Below are 25292 nucleotides of genomic sequence, written 5' to 3'. Positions count from 1 at the left end.
GTTTCACCCAATGACAACACAGGATGTTTGAGGAATCAGCTTGTCAGGTTCTTAACTAAACTATTTTCTGCAGCAGCGTCACAGGATCATCACATTTCTTATCTTAGTCTACCACTTCGATATATCTACTCTGACCAGACCGACTCATGCCAGCTCAAGTTAATACAGCAGAGTGCAAGTAGCTAAAGTTGGGTTTGTTATCAGTGTATCAATTGGTAGAGAGCCCGGGTGTAGATAATAAAAAGAAAACATTCAGATATCATCTAGAAGTGGTAGTAGAGCCATTTATCACAACAGAGCACACCCATGTTCACTCAATTGCTCGCATACCTTTATAATGAGGCACTGTATGTGTGTACATGCCTTTGCGTTACTGGAGTGAAACCAGTGTAAACAAGGTGAAACTATAGCTTGAGTGTGTGGTTTTAAATAAATACTGCCTTGGTCTATGAGTGACAGCCCTCTAGCACACCCACACATGGTGACTGTGTCCACCACTGACGCAGTCTGAGGGTCTAAGACCACCTCTATTAGCTGGGCAGCAAAGGAAACCACCACTCTTAGTGTCACAATGCTTCCAACCCATATGTGCTCTTTGCCGTCTGCTGTGTTCACACTATGACATATTGCTCACAAGGTGTCAACCAATGACTCTGCTTGTAAAGTTAAAAAAAGCTCCAGGACCCAATGAGAGTTTGAAAATATGGTTACTTGAACTGAAATACATACACATTACATAATTTTATATCGTGGACACATGTCACAGGGTCACAAAAGAAGGGCAGTAGGACATCATTTGGAGAAACGCTTTGTTCTTTATCTGTGCAGCCTAAACGCATCTAAAATGGAGTCAGGTCCTAACGTCTAAATAAGACAGATAATTCCACTGAGATGTAGCATGACCAGGCCCCCACTCTGCCACCCAGCTTGCATGGCACCAAACATCTATGTTCCTCACCACGTGTATGGGGCCAGGTTGAGGGGGGTTCCAGATAATTTTTCAAGCCCAAGGAGCCAGCAACCACCCCAATGTGACTGCAGAGGTATGCTTCGATGTCCCAAGCGATAGGATTACAAGTTCTTTCTGTTATTGTGCTCTGTCACTCTTCAAATCTCAGTCCGAAACAGAGTTCAGGAATCTTTGTGTGTTGTTTCTGAGTGATGGTAGGATGAAAAAGAGGATGTTTTAGCAGTCGCGGCCCTATCTGCAGTATAATGTGGACACTGCTACTGTCTGTTGAAGTGAAGAAAGAGCTAAGGCGAAATGTAAAGCTCCTGATTTACTGTTCCATCCACATTCTGACCCTCAACCGAAGGTATTTGTTTCAAATTTTAAAGAAAAAATTGCTGTGTAGGCAAGCAGATGTAGGTACATGCATCTAATACTAAAAATACAGGGGTTTCATTAAAACTTCAGAGTCAAATGTCATGTTCTTGTCAAGTCACAGACAGCCAGGCTCTGCTGTTGTTTTTGTGAACAAATTGTGTCTTCAGCTATATAATTAGAGATGAGGCATTGAGGGAGGTAGGAAGGAAGGAAAGATACAACTTTTAGACAACGAATTAGGAAATAAGGTCTGGAAATGCAAAAATTTTTCCATACTCCATTTCTGTATTTATACCTAAGTCTCTATGCTATTTAAATCAAAGTTCATTCCTTTCCATGCTGAGTATCAAACAAACATTAAAATATCACTTTAACACCTAAATGTGACAACAAATCATTTTTATTGTACAGTTAAGGCTGCAATGTGGGCCCTTTGACGTTATTATAGTAAAAACTCAAGTTTTTTTGTTATTTTCCCTTTATGTAAGAACATGAAAGCAGAAAAAGATGTTTACGGTGCTCAATCTCAAGTAGCACGGTATCAATGAAAACAGCCAGCAGTGGGAACCTCAAAGTGTGTTCATGCAGTGTTTGCGTGCTTATGTGTGAATGTGGTTGCCCACAGTGGTGTGCTGCAGTCCGCTCCCTACCGTAGCTGAGTAAACTACATGGACATTAGCGGGCGCAGCGGCGCAACCACCGAGCCGGAGGGGGATTAGGGCAGTGTGCGTGTGCGGAGAACCGCTCGATTACCGACTGTGTGACGAAGTGAGGAAAAAAAAAAAAAACTCTGTGTTTAAATCTCGAGTCTTCGTCAGCGGCTTTGCAGCTGCTTAAAGCAGCAGAAAAAATAGCGAAGTCAGAAAGTGTCCCTCCGTGCGTCGTGATTGAGTGTTGGCGAGCCAGAGAAAGAGGACGAGAAAGAAAGCTCGGCGGGAATGGCTTCATCTCCGTGCGGCAACAGTAACTTTGATTCCGGCCTGGAAATCAAAACTCGCTCCGTGGAGCAGACGCTTATTCCCTTGGTGTCGCAGGTGAGCATTTTCGGAGGCTTTGTAACTTTTCACACAGCTGTGCTGGAGGGGCTCTTGTGTTTACCTGTTTGTGTTCTGACTGCGTGTGTTTTATACGCAGCCCCGATACTTTAGGAGCTCAGTTGTTATGACACTGCAAGGACCCAGTACTGTGGTAATATGATCGCTAATCTTATCTGTCCACAACTAAACTAGTTGGTTTGACAAAGTATTAATTCTTGAATGTTTTGAAACTCTTATATGAAACACATGGATACTTAAGGTTTGCCTTAAAATACACTAAATGGAGAAGTCAAGTTATAACAAATAGCAAAGCAGTTAAAACTTCCATAAAGGGATTATGGTCCCAATTCCCTCTCTGCAAAACGGTTTTTTTTATTTTTATTTCTTTCTGAGCCCCGGACTCTGCTTGGGAATTACGAATCAAAGTCCAGAAGAGTTTCCCCAGAAGTTCCAGGTCCAGAGCTGGACCGTGACGTGACTCCCACTTCTCGGAGCACGTGTTTTGTTTTACAATAAACACAAGAAAATGAAAGGCCCACTTAAAGGCTCTGCACTCTCTCAACAACTCTGTTGTTCCATGGAACTTAGGTCAACGAGTTAATTAACAATGCAGCTAGAGGGCAACAAAATCCTAACCTGTTTATGAAACAATAATTTTAGATACTAACCTTCGTGGTTTATATAGGAAATATATATCTGACTGCGTGTGTTTTCCTCTGGGGTTGCGTTTAAACGCAGCTTCGAGACTTTAGGATGTCAGTTGTTATGACACTGTAAATACCCAATACTGTGTTTTTTACTCCTCAGTGCTTCCACTGAGGGAAGAGAAGCTGTCTTTTCCTTCTCTGCTGTCCAGCTAGTTTTAGAATAGGAACTAGGTATGGGCTGGGATGAGTTTCTCAAGATACAATAACATTGAGTAAAAATACCACATATTCACTGTAATAACACAAACACTTAAAGAGAACATATTTATGCAAAATCCACTTTTTTAAGCATTTAAATATATTTTGTTGTGTACTTGGAGTCTGTGGGAGTGCAGAAAAGTTGCATTTATTCTCTCCGGGTGTTGCAGAGATGTCTATCGGTTTGGGACAGATTTTTCAGCCAGTTCAGCTTTCGTTCTCATCTGTTACGCCACAATATTTGCTGCGGAACAGCTAAATAAGGTCATGGATTCCAGATGATAAATTCCGCGTATCCATTATATTTATGTCTTGCTGCCATTTTGTAGTCCAAGCTTATGTATGGCTACGCTGAAAAAGGATACGTTTGGTTCGGTTGTTGGGTGTATCAAACAATTCATTACACAGTCCCCCAGCATCAGTATCTCTTCAAAGTGCCTGGTTACATTTTATTTTTCACGGAAGTGCCTTCCGCAACCTCCACCAGTATCAAGAAGGATTTGCTGAAAGACTTCATCTGATTTAGCGGTCAATTTCTTCTGTCTATGGAAATGACATACACAGCAAAGCAGTAAGCTGAAAATAACGCTAACATGACAGCAAACTTTATTTTAGACATGAATTGTTTTGTGTTGATATGATGTCCTGGCCATTGTTTTGAGTGTGTGTTTTGAATAGTATTATTACATAAGCTGTTTTGCTTTGTTTTTGCTATTTTTGTCTTGTTTCTGCGGTGCTAGATGATTGTAATCAAACTACAAAAATGGCAGAGCGGGTCAAAGTGCCGCACTTCTTGACATCGAGTGGCGCGGGGTGTGAAGTGCCTCAGTAGCATTTAAAGAGACGGCACCAAAACGAGTTACTCCCAGACGGACCTCAGAACAGGGGTAAAAGAGGTACCTGTGGAGCTACAATAAAAAGGAGTTCAGACCAAAGCATTGCAGTTCCTCTTTATACAGAGCACAACTGAATGAAAGTGTGAAAAGGAAGAATTTAAAAGCATGATATCTCCCCTTTAAAACAAAACACTTGTAACATGATCCCATTGCTTTTGTTTAAGACAAAAGAGCAACACTTATTTGTGCTGCTGCTAAAATATTCAAATAATTTAAACAATGTGAAAATAATAATCTCATCACTAACATTTATCAGTTGTTATTTTTACTTTAGGCTTAAGCCAAAAACATGGTATACTATACATCTGCTCAATTTATTAGTGATTTTAATGCCTTTATTGCAAAGAATAATACACTTGTTTACCATCAATGTAAACAAGTTTTAATTAGTCAGACTATTTAGTCAGGCTATCTGCTCGGGTGGCCAGCCTGCAGTCGGCATGCTGCTCTTAGTTTTCCAGTAGTAGTTGTAGGTGAGGTTCAGTTGAACAGTTATAACTAGTTCATATCCTACCCGGTAGAATTCACAGCTGGTTCAAGAGAGGCCAAATTGAAGTTCTACCTTCTTAAAACTCCATTATCAAAGATGTCCTAATAGTTTATGAGAATGCTATTTCATGTACCTTAATTATGGTATTATTTGTCATTCTGTTTGCATCGGAAAGTTATTTACACAGAAGCTGTTGATTATTAGGCAGTTTAAAAATATAAATTAGTGTTCACCAAAACAGCTGTAAAATATTTGCTTTTTACATCACTTTGCTTTTTTATCAGACCCTCTATTATATTAGATCATTGGATTCTGTGTAAATACCTATGCATTGCAAACAAGTTGATGGTTTAAAGTTTTATAAAATAGTATTTACATAAACTGCTATGACATTTTTGAGATTAGAGTTTGTTGTGAATTGGTATGATATAAATAAAACTGAATTAAACTGAGCTGAATTGATTTTGACGATGGTACAAGCCATCTTTGATCTTGGTCCTTCTCGGACTAGATGTAAACTTTAGCCTTCACGGCCAACTGATCTGGATTTATGATAAATGGTAGTTCAAAAATTCTGAACTATTCCTTTAGTAAGAGTGATAGGTTACTCTTTATTTGTTTCTATAACCAAGGCTATTTCGACCATAAATATTTCCAGATAGCCAAATGTATCTTTCTTGTAAGGGAAAAGTGTAATAGCCTTCTTGGCTGGTTGTTTTATTAAATCTTAATCTAAAAGCTGTGCTTGACTTCTGTTTTCCAGCTGCTGGTGCTGATTAGAGATCAGCTGATTAGGAATGTTTAGGAAGTATCACTGGTTGTTTAAAACAGCGTTAATAGACATCTGGGAGTCTCTTAACATATGGCCCTTTTCCACTGGAAAGATGCCATTGTCTGGACTGGTAATGCTTAAAAGTTTGCCTGAAGAAGTTACTTTTCTGGGTTTCATGAGGACGTTTTTGTCTAAGCCATGCCAGTAACAAGGACAAGCACTGTAAAGAGCAAAACCACAGACCTTTAACCACGGTGAAGTTAGTTTTAGGTTGGATAATGTGCTCTGCTGATTCAGTGGGGTCTTCCCCCCATTTTACCCGACGCAGGCATTCTGGTTAAGGGCAGCTGCTCTATACCTGCTTCCTGCACATGGTGGGTCGCTTAAGGACCGTCAATAAATTTCTGAACCAAACACGCTGTTTCATGGTTTTGTTTTGTGTGTCTTGGGGAAAATGTTTGTGCATCTAAAAAGCTGATTTTATGTGTGATCAGCTGGTTTAGGATGTTATTAAATGCAGCCCCCCACCTGTGTGTAACTTTGAAAGCTGATTTTTCTCTTACTTTCAGCCTTAAAGAATGGTTTATGATTTGTAAATATGTTGGTTTTTTTTAAAGTTGTGTATTTTAAAAAGTTGTTCCCAGGAACAACTGTTTCATGAAATAACCACTAATCCCAAAAATGCTCAAGTTCTCTTCTGGTGTGGGAGGCCAAAGGGACAGAGGCATTTAAAAGCACTGTTGTTCTCAGTGAAAGACAGTAGAAAAGAAAGAGAGGCACCTCGCTGTTGGGCATACAGAGTGGATGGAAGAATGGTGGGCACGCAAGCAGTGTCCATGAGACTCATCCTGCCCCCTCTTCTGCTTTGCCAAATAGCTTCCTCGCTCTCATTGCACTGGCTCATTTAAGAGATAAAGCAATCTATTGCTGAATGGATGGGTTGGTTATCAGAAAAGCACATCCATTAAGAGGGTGTAGGATGTTCCTTTAGACTTTCAGTCATTCATGAGAACATGTGAAAGAAAACTAAAAGGTTTGAGACTTAGGAAATAAGTGCAGATCCTGAAAAAGTTGTAGATAGTTATGGTTAAAGAATGTTTAAAATGATGAATGCTGTGGTGTGTAAACTCTTTCCTGCTGAGACAGACTGGCTCAGCTTTGGAGAACACAAATAAGGAATGTGTTGTATGCTGCAATGGCATTCAGAATATCACAGTCCTGTTAAATAGTGTGCCTCAAGGACAGTCTTCCTAATTGTATTTTTCTGTTCTCACTGTGAGACATGTCCCCATAGCAACAGAGCTTTGAAATGCAATGAAAAGAAATCACCTTTCCAAAGACTATCAACTTCAGAATTGATGAGTATTCCTGTTGTATTGGACCACCGGTCAGCTGGCAGAAAGGGGCCTACTGCAATTTCTTTATCACCAACAAGAATGATAGATTCAGCTGTTTGGACATTTTTCTAGTTGTAGAAAAACACAGGCAATCATGCTGTGGAAACTAAAGGAGCACCACCCATCACATATATATTAATGTAATGCTGTTTAAAACTGTACCTGGGCAATGTCTAAAGGGTTTAAGTAGTCGGTTGCAGACTAGCTACCTGTGCACATAGCTGAACTAAATAACTTCAACAGTGTTTTTAATTAAATAATTTGGGCTGCGATACCTTTTGGTGTCGTTTTTTTGTCCAAACACCGTTATACAGTGAAGGTGTGGTGTTTGTCCTCATTCTTATCATACTCTGAGCATTTCATACTAACTGATGCCTAGTGTGCATCACATATTGCAATTTGGGCGCAACAGATGTTCCTATAACCTTTACATTGGAAAAACACATAAAGTTGTTATGCTTTTTCAAGAAACAAAAAAAAAAATGTAGTTTTTAAAAGGTTTTTGCAATTAGCATATTATTCAGTGTTTTAGTTGGGTTTTACACGTACATAGAAATTAAATACTAGAATACACATCTAAGACATCTGCTTAAACATGCTTTATTAATACAATTACCACATTTGATGGTTAATAGTAACCAAATGATGATAGTTAAGTGACATTTCTGAGAAGCTGTACTACATTAGAGGTGGTCTCATTAATTGAATTTATTAAAGTGAAATAAAATCGTTATGTGGGCATCGTGTTGCACACTTCCAAAGAAACTGTATATTTTTTTTGTTCCACATATATGTAGTATAGGTCAATGGATAACTAGTGAGAAGGAAAAAAACTCTCCCCTCCCTGTCTTGTTGATGTGCCCAGGCCTCAGTTATCAGCTTCACTCCCACCAGGCTGTAATTACAGGCCTGGGAGTGTCCCTGTCTTGCACTTTTCATATATACACAGTCACTGCATGCTGTCCCACCCACGTCTTTCTTTTCATGCCTGCGTGTTCACCTGTCATACTGATTCGTGGTTTGTACATTTTAGGGTGCTGCATGTCAGCATCATTTACAAAGTGTTCTTTTAGTCTTAGTTTCCTGTTTTTTTTAGTGGACCACCTGATTGCTTTTCTGTCATTTTAAGGAAGAAAAAGATTATTTCTTTTTAAGGTTTCTTTTTATGCAGTTATCAAAGCTGCTTTTCTCAGCTAGAAAGTTGCTCTTCCAGGTGTGATTTTCTTCACTTTCAACTGCAGATTTTCTTTGAGGGGCCTGATAAAGAAAACAAATTGCTCTGGTGGTGGTCAGAAATGAACTGGACATCACACAGAGAGCATGTCTACAGTTCTGTGTGTGTCCCACCTGTGATGTGGTCTATAACAACGCTGGAAAGCAATTAGCAATAATGTGGTGTGTTTTTCCTTGAGATCTGACCCCTGTTTTCATGTGATGGTTGGTGAACTAGCGGCTTTGTTCTCAGCTTTTATAATCAAGGTAGGTCTTATTAATAAAAGCCTTGCAGCCCAGCCTGTGTGCAGACAAGGTGGTCCTCGTGCAAAGGTGTCGTTCTTGGGCAAAAAAAATCAACAAATTGTGTGGGAATGGATGTTTGAGACTTTGATCAGTTCAGCGGGAGCGCTAATTTAAATATGTGTGACAACGAAGTCTTGTGGTTACACAGCCCTCTTGTCGCCATCATTTTTCTTCAGGACTAAGCTCCGAGGTTTGCTGTTATAATTGGGCCAGGAAAATCCGTTCCCTGTCCAAGTCTGTTAGCATCGACTTCGTCGTGCTGTAGCACATGCAGTATTCTTTTCTGATGTGCTAAAGAGGGCTGTGGGTGAATAGAAAATGCTTTTTTTATATCTCTCTTTTGTAACTGTGTGTTTTCACTTAAATAAAAGCTAAGTTGCACGTTTTGCATTGAACGCCTTGCTGATAAAAAAAAGAATTCTGAGGACTGTAAGCATGGTTGTCAGTCACGTTCCCTTGCTCTTCCTGTGGAAATATTAATAATTTACTCTGTGGAAGCCTAATACCTCCTCTCAAAAGTATTAATACCTGTAATAAAAAGTAGCTGAAGATGTTCTTATTCGAACATGCTTTTCCATTACATCTTTTAAATATTATTTTATATATTTTTTAAAAATATCTGTATCATTTAATTTGTTTTTTTGTTTTTTGATCATCTTGTAATATAAATAACATGCACTTAATATGGGATAGATCAACATAAAGTACTGTATTGTGAAGTGAAAGAAAAGGATACAAAATACAAAGTGAGGCATGCTTTTGTATTCATCCCCCTTGAGTCAAAACTGTGTACAAACACCTTTCACTGCACTTTACAATTATGCACTACTTTTCACTGCTCTAACAGAAGAATATTATGTAATTAAGATGTACTAATACTTTTGCACAGTGCTATACAAGGTCATAATATCCCTGGCCCTGTGGTACAGTGACATGACAAATTTCCAGGTAGAGCTAAAGTTAATTTTTATACCCAGGCTCAGAGGCAGTACTGTTGCCATGAACTATAACAGGTCATTTTCCTCAAGCCTCAATGACGATAATGAAGACAAATGAGTCCCTGGAATGAAAGGATTACAGCGTGTGCAGCACAGCATGTGCATTCACAAACCAAAATTTACTAACCTTATGAGAATATTGGTCACAATAAGCCTATATTGAATGTACTAGAATCTGTGGGTAAAGGAGGAGGGGTTCCTCTTGTGTTTTTTTTTTAATCTATGCAATGGGTATTTGCCCACTGCGGTGTAAGTTATGCTAGTTTTGTTGTACTGATATTTAAGCTCAACTGCAGATCATACTGACATTATAGATGAACAGCTATGAGCTGAGCCAAGTGACACCTGCTGGTACAATTCAGCTCCACGTCTGTTTTTAGCTACTGTTTGAGATCAGGAAAAACTTCCCTGTTTTTTCCTCAAACAAATAGAATGTATTCATCACTGTTATTTGCAAGAAACAAGTAAATGCCTTGCATAAGTCCAATTTTGCAAAGCAGCATGCTATTACTCACTCTGTTCGAGAAACAAAGATAAGAATCCGTCAACTCAACTGTGATCACTGATATGCTAGACTGTCGATTGTTTAACACTGTTTTGTTTTTATTTATGCTAGTGGCTTCTAAAAAATGAATGATGGTAAATTACAGGAGGCACATGACTAAACCCTTGTACCGTATAGTCAAACGACCAAACCATTACTAGAATAGCTGTTTAATTGGTTGTTTGTGTCAGACTATATGTCATGTTGGTTTTGTTTGAGACCCTCGTGTAATCAACAATTACTGACAACAATGAAAGGCTCAAACAGTTTAACACCAGTAAATTAATTTCCCGGTTCGGGAATTGAAGAATTGCATGACGGGTAAATGGTGGAGATGATGGAAGAAATGGGTCCATTCATTCATCCATCCATCTTCAATACTCCCTGTGTTTTTCATATTCAAATCCTTAGCACTAGATTCTTTACAGAATTGAACCCAAGTAAAGCTAAACTATGCCACTTGAGGAGTTATGGATGGAGCATTTTATAGACAAAGAATGTTTTTCTTCTCAAATGCAAAATGTACATATTGTGTTGTACAGTTTTGGCTTAATTATGGCTCTGAGTGGGTTGTTCTTTCAGTAAAAGGCATGTTTTAGAATCTGTAAGCTCCATTTAACGATTTTTTGATTACTAAATTAGTTGACGATTATTTCAGTAATCAGTTAATCATGATTAATCTGATTAATTATTTCAGCTCTAATTATCATATTGTTTATGATGTATTGCTAAAAGACCATGACCAAACTAGAGTATTGTGATAAACATTTAAGTCCATGTTGCCTATCCCTACTTACCCCTGTAGAAATAAATGTCATAAATTCATGGTTAATGTTTGTACTCTAAAATGGCTAACTAAGGTTTGAGTTTGGAATTTTGAAATGTAATGTGCTAGAAACACTGTATGCACCTAATCCTGACCATATCTACAGTGAGATCAGTAATTAAATGTCAATAATTTATGTTTTACGAGCCACAGTACTGTGGTGTCTGGCCACAATCCTGTGGTCTCATTCAGTAGAGAGGAACTTCTCAACATCAGAGAGTCCTCTCTTGGGATTTTTTCACTATCTTTCATTGATCCGAAGTTCACTGAGCTCCTGGCAAGCGGAGCTGCGGCACTATACGGGATACTGCGCCGAAAGCGTCGGACGGGAAACCGTGCTGGCGCGCTGGTAAAAGAGGACTTCGCACACCACTGCCTTCAATCCACCTGGCAAATGTCCGGTATCTAAACAACAAGATGGACGAGCTGCTTCTTCTCACCGGTAAAAACACGGACCTCCGCGGATCAGCGGTTCTCTGCTTCACCAAGACATGGCTGAGTGAAAACATCCCGGACCGCGCACTGCTGTTGCCGGACTTCCAGCTGTTCAGAGCGGATCGCAGCGCGGAGCTATCGGGGAAGAGGCGAGGAGGCGGAATCTGCTCTTATATAAATGAAGGTTGGTGCAGAGACGTAAAAGTGCTGGGAAAAACATGTAGTCCGGATCTGGAGTCATTTTCCATAATCTCTAAACCGTTTTATTCACCGAGAGTTTTCCTCATTTATAATAATTGGCTCATATTTTCCACCGCATGGCTGCACCTCTGCCGCGGAAAAACATCTTGCTGAGCTGATTACAGATGTGGAGAAAACATACACTGACTCTTTCATCATAATACTGGGAGATTTTAACAGAGCAAACCTCTCCCATGAACTCCCCAAATACAGACAGCATATTAAGTGTCCCACCAGAGACAAAACACACTGGACCATTGTTACACAGCTTTAAAGGACTCATATCATGCTGTTACCGGGGCTGCTCTGGGTTTTTCGGATCATTATCTAATCCACCTCATCCCAACCTACAGACAGAGACTACGAGCTTCCAAATCCAAGGTTCACACTGTTAAGAAGTGGACTGAGGAATCAAAGCAGATGCTACAGGCCTGCTTTGAATGCACGGACAGACGGGGCTGTTTTTGAAACCTCAGCCACTGACCTAAACCAACTAACTGATGTGGTGACATCATACATCAGTTTCTGTGAGGACATGTGTGTGCAGACCAAGACCTTCTGCACCTTTGGGGATAACAAGCCATGGTTTACTCCACACCTCAAGAATCTGCGCAGGGAAAAGGAAGAAGCTCACAGCAGTGGAGATTGGGCGCGGTACAGGCAGGCCAGGAACAGACTAACAAAGGAGATCAAAGCAGCCAAGAGAAGCTACAGTGAGAAGCTGAAGAACAGCCTTTCTACTGGTGACACTTCAGCTGTATGGATCGGTCTGAGAAACCTGACTGCCTATAGGAGCCCCTGAACAGAGTCGTCTCCTGGCCAACCGTCTGAATGGCTTCTACTGCAGACATGACAAGAAGCTATTCACACCTCAAATCATCCCCTCCACATCCCATTCAGGAACAAATTTGACCCGTAAAACAACCAACCCCCTACCTTCAGATCCTCTGCCTGTACTAAAGATCTCCAAGGAAGATGTAAATAGGCTCTTTCAGCGCATGAAAGCAAAGAAAGCTGGAGGACCTGATAACGTCTCCCCATCATACCTGAAAGCCTGTGCAAATCAACTCGCTCCGATCTTCACAAGGATCTTCAACAAATCACTGGAGAAATGTGAGGTCCCCTCCTGCCTCAAACGATCCACCATCATCCCGGTGCCCAAGAAACCCACCATCCTAGGATTAAATGACTACAGGCCTGTAGCCCTGACGTCTGTGGTCATGAAATCCTTTGAGCAGCTGGTGTTGAAGCACCTGAAAGACATCACAGGCCCCCTGATGGACCCCCTGCAATTTGGTTACTGAGCAAGCAGGTCGGCAGATGATGCTGTTAACTTAGGTCTACACTTCATCCTGCAACACCTCGACCACCCAGGGACGTATGCCAGGATCCTGTTTGTAGACTTCAGCTCGGCCTTCAACACCATCATACCAGACATCCTCCACCAGAAGCTCATCCAGCTCAATGTCCCAGCCTCCACTTGTCAGTAGATCAACAACTTCCTGACAGACCGACAGCAGCAGGTGAGACTGGGGAGCATCTTCTCCCGAACCAGGTCAATAAGTACTGGTTCCCCCCAGGGGTGTGTTCTATCCCCACTCCTCTTCTCCCTGTACACAAATGACTGCACCTCATCGGACTCATCCGTGAAACTCCTTAAGTTTGCAGACGACACCACTGTCATTTGACTGATCCAGGATGGTGATGAGTCTGCATACAGACAGCAGGTGGATCGGCTGGTACACTGGTGCAGTCAGAACTACCTTGAACTCAACCCACTCAAGACTGTGGAAATGGTGGTGGACTTTCGGAGAACCCCAACCCCATACACCCCCCCTCACCATCCTCAACAACACCGTGTCGGCTGTGGACCACTTCAGGTTCTTAGGAACCACCATCTCTGAGGACCTGAGATGGTCTTCACACATACACTGTTCGAAGGAAGGCCCAGCAGAGACTGTACTTCCTGAGGCAACTCAAGAACTTCAACCTTCCACAGGAGCTGCTGGTCATCTTCTACACTGCCATCATTCAATCTGTCCTGTCTTCATCCATCTCAGTGTGGTTTGGCTCATCCACAAAACAGGACAGGTCCAGACTGCAACGAATAATCAGGAATGCAGAGAGAATAATCAGGGCTGACCTTCCCTCCATCCAGGACTTATACAGGTCTAGGGTCAGGAAAAGAGCTGCTAAAATCTCTGCAGACCCCACACACCCTGCACATAAACTGTTCAGAGCTTTACCTTCAGGCCGCCGCTACACAGCACTGTTTGCTAAAACTAGAGACAGTTTCTTCCCCCAGGCTGTTTCTCTGTTGAACATTCAATAGAGTACAAAACAACAGCATACAGATGTTGCAAATGCACCTTTTTATTATATATGTGTATATTGTACATTGTAAATATGTATATTCTGTAATGCAAAACAAAACCAAAGAGCAAAGTGTACCGGAGTCAAATTCCTTGTTTGTATGTACCAACTTGGCAATAAAGCCGATTCTGATTCTGATTCTCGTACTCGTACTCGTCGTCTTCCGCTTTATCCGGGACCGGGTCGCGGGGGCAGCAGACTCAGCAGAGACGCCCAGACGTCCCTCTCCCCAGACACCTCCTCCAGCTCCTCCGGGGGGAGCCCAAGGCGTTCCCAAGCCAGCCGAGAGACATAGTCCCTCCAGCGTGTCCTGGGTCGTTCCCTGGGCCTCCTCCTGGTGGGATGTGCCTGGAACACCTCCCGAGGAAGGCGTCCAGGAGGCATCCGGTATAGATGCCCGAGCCACCTCAACTGGCTCCTCTCAATCTGGAGGAGTAGTGGCTCTACTCTGAGTCCCTCCCGGATGGCCGAGCTCCTCACCCTATCTCTAAGGGAGTGCCCGGCCACCCTACGGAGGAAGCTCATTTCCGCCGCTTGTATCCGGGATCTCGTTCTTTCGGTCATGACCCAAAGTTCATGGCCATAGGTGAGGGTAGGAACGTAGACCGACCAGTAAATCGAGAGCTCCGCTTTTCGGCTCAGCTCTCTCTTCACCACAATGGACCGGCACAGCGCCCCCATTACTGTGGCAGCCGCACCGATCCGTCTGTCGATCTCCTGCTCCATTCTTCACTCACTCGTGAACAAGACCCCGAGATACTTAAACTCCTCCACTTGAGGCAGGAACTCCCCTCCAACCTGAAGAGGACAAGCCACCCTTTTCCGGTCGAGAACCATGGCCTCGGACTTGGAGGAGCTGATCTTCATCCCAGCCGCTTCACACTCGGCTGTGAACCGCCCCAGTGCATGCTGTAGGTCTTGGCTAGAGGGGGTCAGCAGGACCACGTCAGCTGCAAAAAGAAGAGACAAAATCCTCTTGTCCCCAAACCAGACCCCCTCTTGGCTGTCCCTAGAAATCCTGTCCATAAAAGTTATGAACAGGACCGGTGAAAAAGGGCAGCCCTGCTGGAGTCCAACATGCACCAGGAACAGGTCCGACTTAGTGCCGGCAATGCGAACCAAACTCCTGCTCCGCTTGTACAGAGACAGGATGGCCCCTGGTAAAGGGCCCCCGATTCCATACTCCTGGAGCACCCCTCACAGGGCATCACGAGGGACAAAGTTGAATGCTTTCTCCAGGTCCACAAAACACATGTGGACCGGTTGGGCAAACTCCCATGAACCCTCGAGTACCCTGTAGAGGGTATAGAGCTGGACCAGTGTTCCACGGCCGGGACGAAAACCACACTGCTCCTCTTGATGCCGGGGTTCGACTTTCGGCCGGACTCTCCTCTCCAATACCCTGGCGTAGGCCTTACCAGGGAGGCTGAGGAGTGTGATCCCCCTGTAGTTGGAACACACCCTCCGGTCACCCTTCTTGTGTAGGGGGACCACCACCCCAGTCTGCCAATCCAAAGGCACTGTCCCCGTCCGCCACGCAATGTTGAAGAGGCGTGTCAACCATGACAACCCAACAACATCCAGAGACTTGAGGTACTCAGTGCGGATCTCATCCAACCCCGAAGCCCTGCCACCACGGAGCTTTTTAACCACCTCGGTGACTTCAGCCTGGGTGATTCTGATTCTGATTAAGTATAAACTACCAAAATGTGACAAACAAGGTCAGACAAGGACCCAAGTTTATCTTGCCAATACACATTAATAAGGATGGTAAGGGAGCATCAAATGATTAAGTTTCAGATTGTTCTGCTGCAATAAAAAAAGGAATTTTATTTTCAGATTTTTTACCAGGGTTGCCAATAAATATTGTTGTGGATTTTCTAATCAAAGTGGGAGAGAAGACAACTCATTAACAAGAGAAAGACCGGACTTTCTCTTTATAAGTTTATTCAAAGGCATACAGCGTTCGAAGACCCTGTCACTGAGCGAGTGAGAGAAGCAGAGCAACGAACAGAATTTACAGACAGTATTTATACCAGTATGTGGGTGTTATCTCAACTTAAAAGAGTTTGGAAATATAGCCCCTAGACCCCTCCCCAGGTCAGAGGTATTTATGAGGGCACCCATCTACCATCCCTTGAGATACAACACTTCAGGGAGTGTTATTCATAAACTCTTCTGATAATGAATTTAGAACCCATCTCCTCTAAGTAACCAAACACAGAGGTCATAGGTGAGATGGGTAAAAAGAAGGTCAAAGCATTAAAAGAATTTTCCACAACAAAATCGAAGGAGCTCTTCATCTTATGGCTATTATAATGCAAAGTATGAGTAGGTTTATCACTTCCATAGACATCAATCGTCTCCCTTAACAGACTGTAAAATGGTTTCCTGTTGTGTTACCTCTTCTCTTATTCTAAGCTTAAACGTTAATCATCAATAGCTAAGAGCTTGACTTATATTGAATAATCTGTGATCTTTTAAAAAAATTGAATTTAGATGTAATTCAGCCTAACTACTCCTGTTGTCTGGTAAAAGGGGAACATTCACCAGCTAATGACAATTCAGAGATTTATTTTATATCTTTTCATTATTTTTCATTTCCTTCTAATGCCCACATTCCTTTTCTTTCTTCTATGTAGAGGGAAGCTTAAATGACCAGTGTTTAACCCTTGTCGCCTTTCTTGAAAGCTTCTCACTATTGGTATCATGAGAGTCATTACAAAGCTCTGTTTTATTAAAGTTCCTATAAAAGGGTCTGCCTCAGATGTTGGGCTGATGACCTTTCATCAGACGATTTACTTCCAGATGAGAAAACTGTGTATTTTGTTTTTACGCATTTGATTGAGTGATTGCACATGGCCTCCAAATAACCCAGAAAAAGGAAATCAATCACTAAGAGACACTAGAGAGTTAGCAAGATTGTTAAAAAAAAAAACCCAACTCTTTCACTCTCTGCTATTTAGGTTATTTAAAGGCTGGAACTAACAGAGAATGTTGTTTTTTAATTGTTTTAGTGAAAGACTCCTCACAAAAATGTATACCTATACCCCAAAGGCTGATTAAGTATTGATTGAACAACTGGAATTACCTGTACTAACTGGCTTAAGGGCCCTCTACTCTTTGTTTAATGGAAATGATGGTGTGGTGGCCTGTAGTCATATTGTTTCTTTAGCTGAATTTGTTCAGCTTCTTCTAGGCACTCAAATCTCTGCCACTAAAGGAAAAAAATCCAGGCTACTATTATCTCCGTAGAGATCCGGCCCATTACTAGCTTGTATTTACAGTATATTGTTGTTTTATGATGATGAGATATCTCATAAGTGGTAGAGCACAGATGGAGAGCTCAACTAGCAGCGATATGGTGCCTAACGTAGCATGATGTTTAGTGCTACCGAGTCTCACTAAGACCTACAGTATTAGATTGAAACAGATGCAAACATAGAGATCGGAAGTAATGCAAGGCTAAACTTTCCCTCCCTGGCCAATTTATTTGGCAAACATTTTAAATTGCTTGTTTAAAAAAAAAAGCAAAAAGCAGACAATTGCTTGGCAGCAACCTCTTTTTATTTAAGTATCTAGATTTCACGAAGATGTCAAGCTTAAGGTGTTGGTTCAAAAAGGGCGGGTCCGAGTATTTCACAAATTGCTGATCTAAGGGGTATTTCACTTACAACCATCTCAAATGGATTGCAGAGAATGGCCAAAAAAAAGAAAAATATCCATTGAATGACAGATGTGTGGACTAAAATGCCTTGTTGATGTCAGAGATCAGAGGAGATTGGGCAGATTGTTTTGAGATGACAGAAAGACAACAGTAGCTCAAATAACAACTTGTTACAACCAATTATGCAAAATACCACCCCTGAACACACTACAGTTTGAACCATAAAGCAGATGGGCTACAATAGCACAACGTCACACTGGGTGTCACTCATGTCAGCTAAGAACAGAAAATAATTTGCACAGGATTACCAAAATAAGACAATAACTGACAGGAAAAACGTCTCGTCCGATGAGTCTTAATTTTAGCTGCGACATTTAGATGGTAGTCTCAAAATTGGTGTAAACCAGAAAAGAATAGATCTATCTTGCCCTTCACAAAGAGTTCAAGCTGGTGGTGGTCGTGTTTATTGTGATAGGGATATTTTCTTGGCTCCCTAAAGGCCTCTTATTATCAGAGCACTGTTTAAAAGCTGACTCTTATTGCTGACCATGTCCATCCCTCTATAACCACAATCTACCCATCCTCTGATGGCTACTTCCAGCAGGATAATATACCGGGTCACAAAGCTCTGCTCAAATCATCTCAAACTGGTTTCTTGAACATGACAATGAGTTCCCAATACTACAACAGCCTCCACAGCCACCAGCTCCCAATCTAATAGAGGCTGTAAGAGACGTGGAAAGGAAGAGTCGCATCATGGATATATTTCCAAAACCTTGGTAAACCGATGCCAAACAAAAGGATGCAGTTCTGAAGGCAAAAGGTGTCTAGCCGGTTCTGTCAAGGTGTATCTAATAAAGTGATCCATGAATGAATAGAGTTGTTAGCATTAAGTCTCTGCACATAGCAGAAAGAGAGCAATATAGTTGTCTTAGCAGAGCATCTGTTATTTGAAATATTCAATAAAACTTAAACTAGGCCTGGACCTGTATGTGATGCTAAGGGTATGATCACATGAGTTAAAATCCAATGCTTTCATGATATTTGCACAATGTATATAAACATAAAAAAGTATGGCATGATTAAACTGTGCTTTTGTAAAACATGAAATCAGTGGTTATTCCCATAGCTCCTAAAATAATAGAACATAATAATTATTATAGAGTAAGCAAATTATTGTTTATTTTTCAGAATTTTATCTCTTTTTTAGTTGTGCTCTTTACATAGTAGCACATCAAGCTGATATTAGCTAGCTAATCACTCAGGCTTTCTGCTAAGATAGCGAGTCTGCAGTTGATTGCCCACTGTAGGATACACTGTATTTCCAAATAGTTGAATCTCTTTCTTGTAAAACAAAGGAAAGGTGTTGCAGCCTTTTTTCAGTCAGCTGCCTGGCAACGTGCAGCTGCTCTATGCTCTATACAGACAGAGAAAAAACTGCCATCACTCCTGTACTTTCTTTGGTGTCTCATTAAAAGTAATTGAAACTGTAGGAAATTATAATGGAAACTTTTTGCATATTGGAAACTTTTTAAAACTTTGCTACACAATAACAATGGTAACTGGCCCATACCTAAAATCAATTGCTAATGCTACAGACATATCTGTGGACAAATCTGTAACAAAAGTTATTTCTTATTTACTGTTGTGTTTTTTATTTTAAGTTTTGTGGCACTTATGGACTTTATTTTGTAAGCTGACCAATAGGAATTGGGGTGGAGAGAGAGAGGGGAAGACATGCAGCAAAGGTCAACGGGCTGGGACTCGAACCTGTGACTGCTGCGTCAAGGACTGTAGCATCCGTACATGGGTCTCACGCACCCATATGTTTTTGTTTTTATCTGGTCTACTTCTTAACCACTAAATGATGACAGAGAGAAAACTAACAATTATGTGGACACAGATGAGTAAACAAGAAAGGGCCACTCATTTTTAATGGTGTAAGTATGAACTTGAAATCGGAGGGGATTCTACATGGCATATCCATACTGTCTGCTGCCTGGACAACCCCAGGTAAACACAAATCTCTTTGGCAGGCAGCTGTTCGTCTCCCACAGCTTTTCTGTTCACGCTCTCTTTGCTCAGCACAATGATAATTCTTGTGTCGGGAACATGAAATAGACCAGGACCACTTGTTCACGGTGCTGGTAATTGGTGGATGAACGCTGTGCAAAACTGTATAACCTATGATATTAGTAATATCAGCTATGATATTAGTAAAAAAGTGATTTGGCTTTGATTATAAATGTTAAATCAGTTTTAAAAGTGAAAAGGTCTTTTAGGACCATTTGAAGAAGAAATATTTTAAATTCACCCCAAGGCTATCCCATGGGTCCTCTAAGTCTGCAGAAACATGGCAGGCTTTACCACAGGGGGATTTTGCATGTGTTAATTGCTTTCTTCAAGTATCTTCGAACCTCTCCCCTCTTTATAATAGATTTCTTAAAGAAATTAGTTTTGACATGTCGGAACAAAAACAGTGTGAAGGACACAGAACTTAGAATACCAAACATTTTCTTAACTTCTCTAGCTTAAATATTTGGAATTACGTGTATATCTCTCTATCTACCATAGGCAGGGTGCTTGGTGTAGCGGTAGGGCATGAAAAAATAACAAAAATAAAGGGTGCAAAAAAAAAAACGTCTCTCTGTCTACCATTGCAAATAGTTCATAAAAAACTTCTTGGCAGGTACCTTTATACTTGCTTTTTTAATTAATGCACCAATTGATTGGCCTGTGATCAAAATCAAGCAAATTTTTCTCGATTGGTATGATAGGCAATGCAAATCCTAAAAATATGATTTTTTTTCTGTTTGTTATTGAAAATAATGAAATCATCAAAATGAAAAACTCAAGTTTTAAAATCCATAAATGGTAAATTAATGGCACTTGTATGGCACGTTATCAAGTCCAAAGACTCCAAAGCGCTTTACATTACCATCAAGTCATTCACCCATTCATACACTGAAAGTGGTAGCCACAGCTGCACTGGGGCAGACTGATAGAAGTGAGGCTGCCATACAATCGGACGAACTCCTAAATATGAAATTCAAAGGATAGGACTATTTTTGATGAGTAGGTTACTATAATTGCTTAATTTTCTGTTCAGTTCAACCACTATCAAGAACCCTCAGGCGCATTTGTTCTTATTTTTTTTAAGATACATTTTTGCAACACTAGTGTTAATTTGTGAAAGTAAGCAGACAAGAAGCAGGGTGGACAGCAATGTAAAATTGTAGTGGTTCATAAATAGGTACTTTTGAAAACTGTGGTATACCCTAACATTGTTAATTTCCCATACCTTGTCCAGACTCCCTGAAAACAGTAAAAGAGCCCTTTAGTTTAGCATGGTTCGAAATCTGCGAACCAGATGCTAGTTTTTGCATCGTTAACGGTTGACGGTTAGCCAGTCGGGGTGTTCTTAGAGTGTTTTACAAACAATTCACATCATGTTTGTCAGTCTTTCAAGGTTCTGTGGGTCTCTTCCAGGTAATGAAAATGCTGTCACGGCTTAAAAGTGGTTGGAACTTCTTCAATGATTACGTAACTGAGTGTTGTTAGCCATCGTAACAAGCAGTTGACTTTGCAAATTTTAGAAGACAACAACTCAAGAGCTACCTAATTTCTTTCTGCAAACATAGATACAGCATGGTGTAAATGATTGGGCACTTTAGGGCTGCACACTATAACGTAAACTTATGGTTATCACAATATATATATGTATGCAATATGCATATGGTGAGGAACTGCTTGGTCTGCAAAAAATGTTAGCTAACTATTTTAGCACCATGCATTAAGGCCCTGTGTTTGCCTGTAATATGTTTAGTGACACAAGAAAAGTTATAAAAGTTGTATTGCTAGTTTTGCAATACAACCTTGTTAAAATTGAAACAATAAATCGTAGCTTTTTTTTAGGAGCTAGATGGGCTGCTCATTATCTGGAATCTTAATTGGCATGAACCCAAACAACAGCAACATGCCGTAGAGTACTTACCATCATATTTGGCTTACATAATAATAGCTCAGACAGACACATCAAATAGTTGATGTGCCAGACAGACTGCGGTTCGAAGAGAAATATTGCTGCATTTTATTATATTTCAAGATATTGTGAAACAAAGTCTCACTGCGCTAGTAATAATAAGGTATCGTTGAAATTTTTAACGTGCATGGTTTTAATCCATCGAAGAAGAAAAACCTGCATCACACATTTGATTGTCAGGGGTCCACTTTTGACCTTGTGTAATACAATCACTTTAACTGAGAGCAACTTTAAGTAGCTGTACAGGAGTCTTTCCCTTTGTAAAGTGACTTTAGGGAGTTGCTTCTAGGAAGTGTAAGATGTAAGATGTTGCAGTACCTTTTCTGTATGCCTTCTGTCCCTCCTGAGTTCCTCTGCTCAATTTCCTGAGTTTGTTTTCCTGTCACACACATCTTACGCTCTAGCTTTGGTTTTATCTTCAGCCTTATAGTTTCTCTCCATCTCTTCTCAAACCCCCACCACCCCTCGCCCTGCTTTTAATCTCAACTTTTCCACAGAGTCCCCTATCCCCGTGTCCCATGATTAATTATGCGTCCCTGCGAAATCTTAGCCAGAGGCTACAGGTTTGCTCAGAACTCAGTAGCACAGCTTTACATTTTCTCTTTGAATCACTTACCTTTTCTCCATCCTGTAAACTGAGAGACAATCCTCAGCCCTGCACCTATTCTGAGGAGCAGCAGGAAGAACAGAAATTAAAGTGAGAAAGAAAAAACGTATTTGAAGCAGATTTACATGACCCTTTCTTTGGCAGAGAGTACCCAAAAATGATCATGATGGTGGCATTCTTAACATCTTTCTGAGTGATTGAAACTTTTGAAATTTGGTTACTCAGTCCTATAAAAAGCTCTTACAATTTATTTAGGTGAGTGGTTGTAATGTGATAACATGTGAAAAAGTTCCAAGGGTGTAAATACTCGAAGGCACACATATGGCTCTGCTTGTTAATTTTATTTGCATAAATCATCTTGTATTGAAAGCCAGTGGTGCTGACAAATCTAGTCAGAACCTTTTACTATTTAAAGTAAAGTTTATGAAACCCAGATTGAGCACATTCACCTCCTGTGAAACTGCTCTTATCAGCAAACTGAAAATGCTTTACACCATGCCTTTTTAATATGATGTAGGTATCCTTATCTCATCACTGCTTGTTGATGACTGGAGCCATTGGGTGACAGCTGGGGCCAGTCAGCCAGGAAACACAGCCCAGTGTGTGCTCAAAGACACACAGGTAGTGCCAAAACCTATAAATACGTTAAAGTTGCCTAGCTACTATAAGTAAAGTTGCAGTTGTTCAGGATATTTCACTGGATCTGTTGCCTGAACTGCTGGAAGGAGTTACTGAAGATAAAAAAACGTAATTTGTCTGAGAAAGATGATATATGTATACATTTGCAAGAGTTTGTAGGGGTCACTTCTTGTTTATTTAGTGCCCTTATTGAAATTCGGCCAGTGAAAGTATGGTATGTGTCATGTAGTGAAAGTATGTTCCTTAGGCCATAAATGTGTTTGAAAGCCTGTGTGTGTGCCACAACACAGGCTATTATGCTGTCAGAAGTCTGGGGGTCTGCATTCCTTCCAGAGGTCATGTTTCAAGTTCCTACAATGTGTATTAGTGTGTGCGTAGACTCTAAAAACATGTCTCTGTATTATTTATGGGGGTATTAAGGCGAGGGTCAAAAGTCAAAGTCCCAAAGGGTGAGACTCTGAGGCATACTCTTTTTAGTTTTTACCACTCTTGCAGACACTTCCTGGTTTGCTATAATTTCTCTACATTCAGGGTTCTGATGTTTTTTCCACCTTTAAAAAACTGAAACCTGATTCCTCCATTTTTATAGTACCTTTTCTTTTTCTAAAATTCCAAATCCTTGAGTAACTCCACTTTCTTAGAAGTCCATTTTGTTGTTCTTACAGAGGATTGTCCTCGCTGTGGTGAAAGTTTGTGGCAATGTGACTTTTTCTAATTTCCTTTCTTTTATCCTTTTAGTCTTCAGTCTAAAAAGAGAAAGGATTTAAATATAGCAGGATTTCTGCATGGATTTTCTAAAATATCTTCAATCAGTGTGTTGCAAACAAAATCAAATCAGTTTTCTTTTTTTTTTTTGCTTCTTGATTCACAGGAGTAGATAATATTAGTTGAGAGGCAAACCATTGAGGTTCAAAGTGTTACTTTTTTCCTGCAGAGCATGCAGTCTGTGAAGGAAGCTTTCACACAGCCTGGTTTGGCTGCTTTCAAACACTGTTTCACTGCACATTATTATTTGTCCATTACTTGTAATTGCCCATCAGTGTATTTTCTTGGTTGATTTTTAGTTTTGTGGTTATTCTGTTGATAACGTTCCAAAATCACCCAGTTGTTAAACACGACTCAACATGGAGGCAACTAGCTTATGATTTCGAGGGGTAGGGGGAGTTGCCAATGATGTACATGTGTTGTTTGTACCTCCATCATGTTATGCTGTGTTAAGAATGATTTGGACTGGTCGGCAGTAGTTATTGCATCTCTTCAGCATAGTGTTTTAGTGGAGATGCACCAAGAAATCCCAGCTACTCTGCTGGGATTTGCACTAAATCAATCATGTTCATTATATATTTATATCTAAAATGTCTGTACATTGAAAGCAAAGTGGAACTGCAGTAAAATTTGCACAAACCTGGCCAATAAAGCTGATTCTGATTTTCAGCTTGCTCAGCTCTGATCGTATGCCTGATCAAGTTGACAGCAAGTTTTCCTTATGTGGAAGTTGTTACTAAAAGACTCAAAGTTACCTATTTTCTGTATCAGTAAGGTGTTTAAAAATAAGCTACAAATATGCACAGAAATGGAATAAGCTATACAAAAGAAAATGTTTTGGGCTATCAGAGTGTGAGGGAGAGCAAGACTTACAACAGATAACAGGAAGCCTAATGGAGGACAGCAAAGTTGCTCTTTTTCACCTTTTTGAGTTTTGAGGTTCAGTACGTCATAAAACAAGCGGGATTTGGTAATGTTGGCAGCCTTAGCAACTACAAAACACAGTGAGATTGCAGTTTTAGTACCGGTACCAATGCTAACCACACTATTTGCTAACATAAGATGCCAACTCTGCAATTATTTTGTCTTTGCTATAAAATATTAGCAAAACTGTGTTTTACAGGGACTGTTTTAACTGTTGCTTTTGATGAAAATAGTTTAAAAGCTGTTCCTATATTGCTTTATACTTTAGACAAACTAGAAATGGATAAAATTGCAACTTAGCTGTTCAAAGCTTAAAAAAACGAGCTAAATCAGCCACAAAATTCTGAACGGTCATCACTATTTTGTCCTCAGGATACTGCTTTGTAAAGCTTCTATTACAAACAAAGCAGATGATGCAAAACCAGTGTTGCTATGGTCTTAAACCGTACTTGTAGTTTAGTGTCAGGGATGCTGCATAGTTAACTTGACATGGTTGGGTTTCTTTGATTTACACTTTTGCCTGTTTGAAGGTCACACAGGTAATCATCACTCTCCGAGATCATACAGGAGCTGAATGAAGAATACAGCCATGTCTCATCAGAAACCACTGTTTCCCTTTCACGTGCGCTTATATTAAGTTACAGTAGCACAAAGAAAAACGTAGTGGGGAGCATTCAAGGTTCGGAGTCTGATAGGACCATAAGATCAAAGTGGAAAGCTCAAGGTCACTTTGTGGTTGCTTCAACCAAAGCTTTCTGAGGGATTTGATACAGCTTGTTTTAATCTTTTAATTTACCTGTTTTCCTTGTTTCTTTCATCTTACAAGGTGAAACTGATTTAAATAATTCAACTTTTTTTCATGCCCGACTTTTTATGGGTTTCCTACACAG

The 25292-nt window shown here is 40.6% G+C and overlaps 1 protein-coding gene across 3 annotated transcripts in view; it reads left to right on the top strand.

Moving 5' to 3' along the window:
• The first annotated feature begins 1964 nt into the window (after positions 1 to 1964).
• The window catches only part of ctnnal1 (catenin (cadherin-associated protein), alpha-like 1), a 79050-nt gene continuing 55722 nt past the window's right edge, over positions 1965 to 25292 (top strand). For 2 of the 3 annotated variants that reach the window (XM_047383842.1, XM_047383841.1), the window contains exon 1: positions 1965 to 2361. In XM_047383842.1, the coding sequence (XP_047239798.1) occupies positions 2266 to 2361 (96 nt within the window). In that variant the 5' untranslated portion in view covers positions 1965 to 2265. The remainder of the gene's footprint in view (positions 2362 to 25292) is intronic. The other variant, XM_047383843.1, reaches the window with a different exon arrangement.

Source organism: Girardinichthys multiradiatus, chromosome 13 (assembly GCF_021462225.1).
Source record: "Girardinichthys multiradiatus isolate DD_20200921_A chromosome 13, DD_fGirMul_XY1, whole genome shotgun sequence".
In the NCBI taxonomy this organism is placed as follows: Eukaryota; Metazoa; Chordata; class Actinopteri; order Cyprinodontiformes; family Goodeidae; genus Girardinichthys; species Girardinichthys multiradiatus.
The sequence above is the reverse complement of the archived record's forward strand: the minus strand, read 5'-3'. Positions and strand labels throughout refer to the sequence as shown.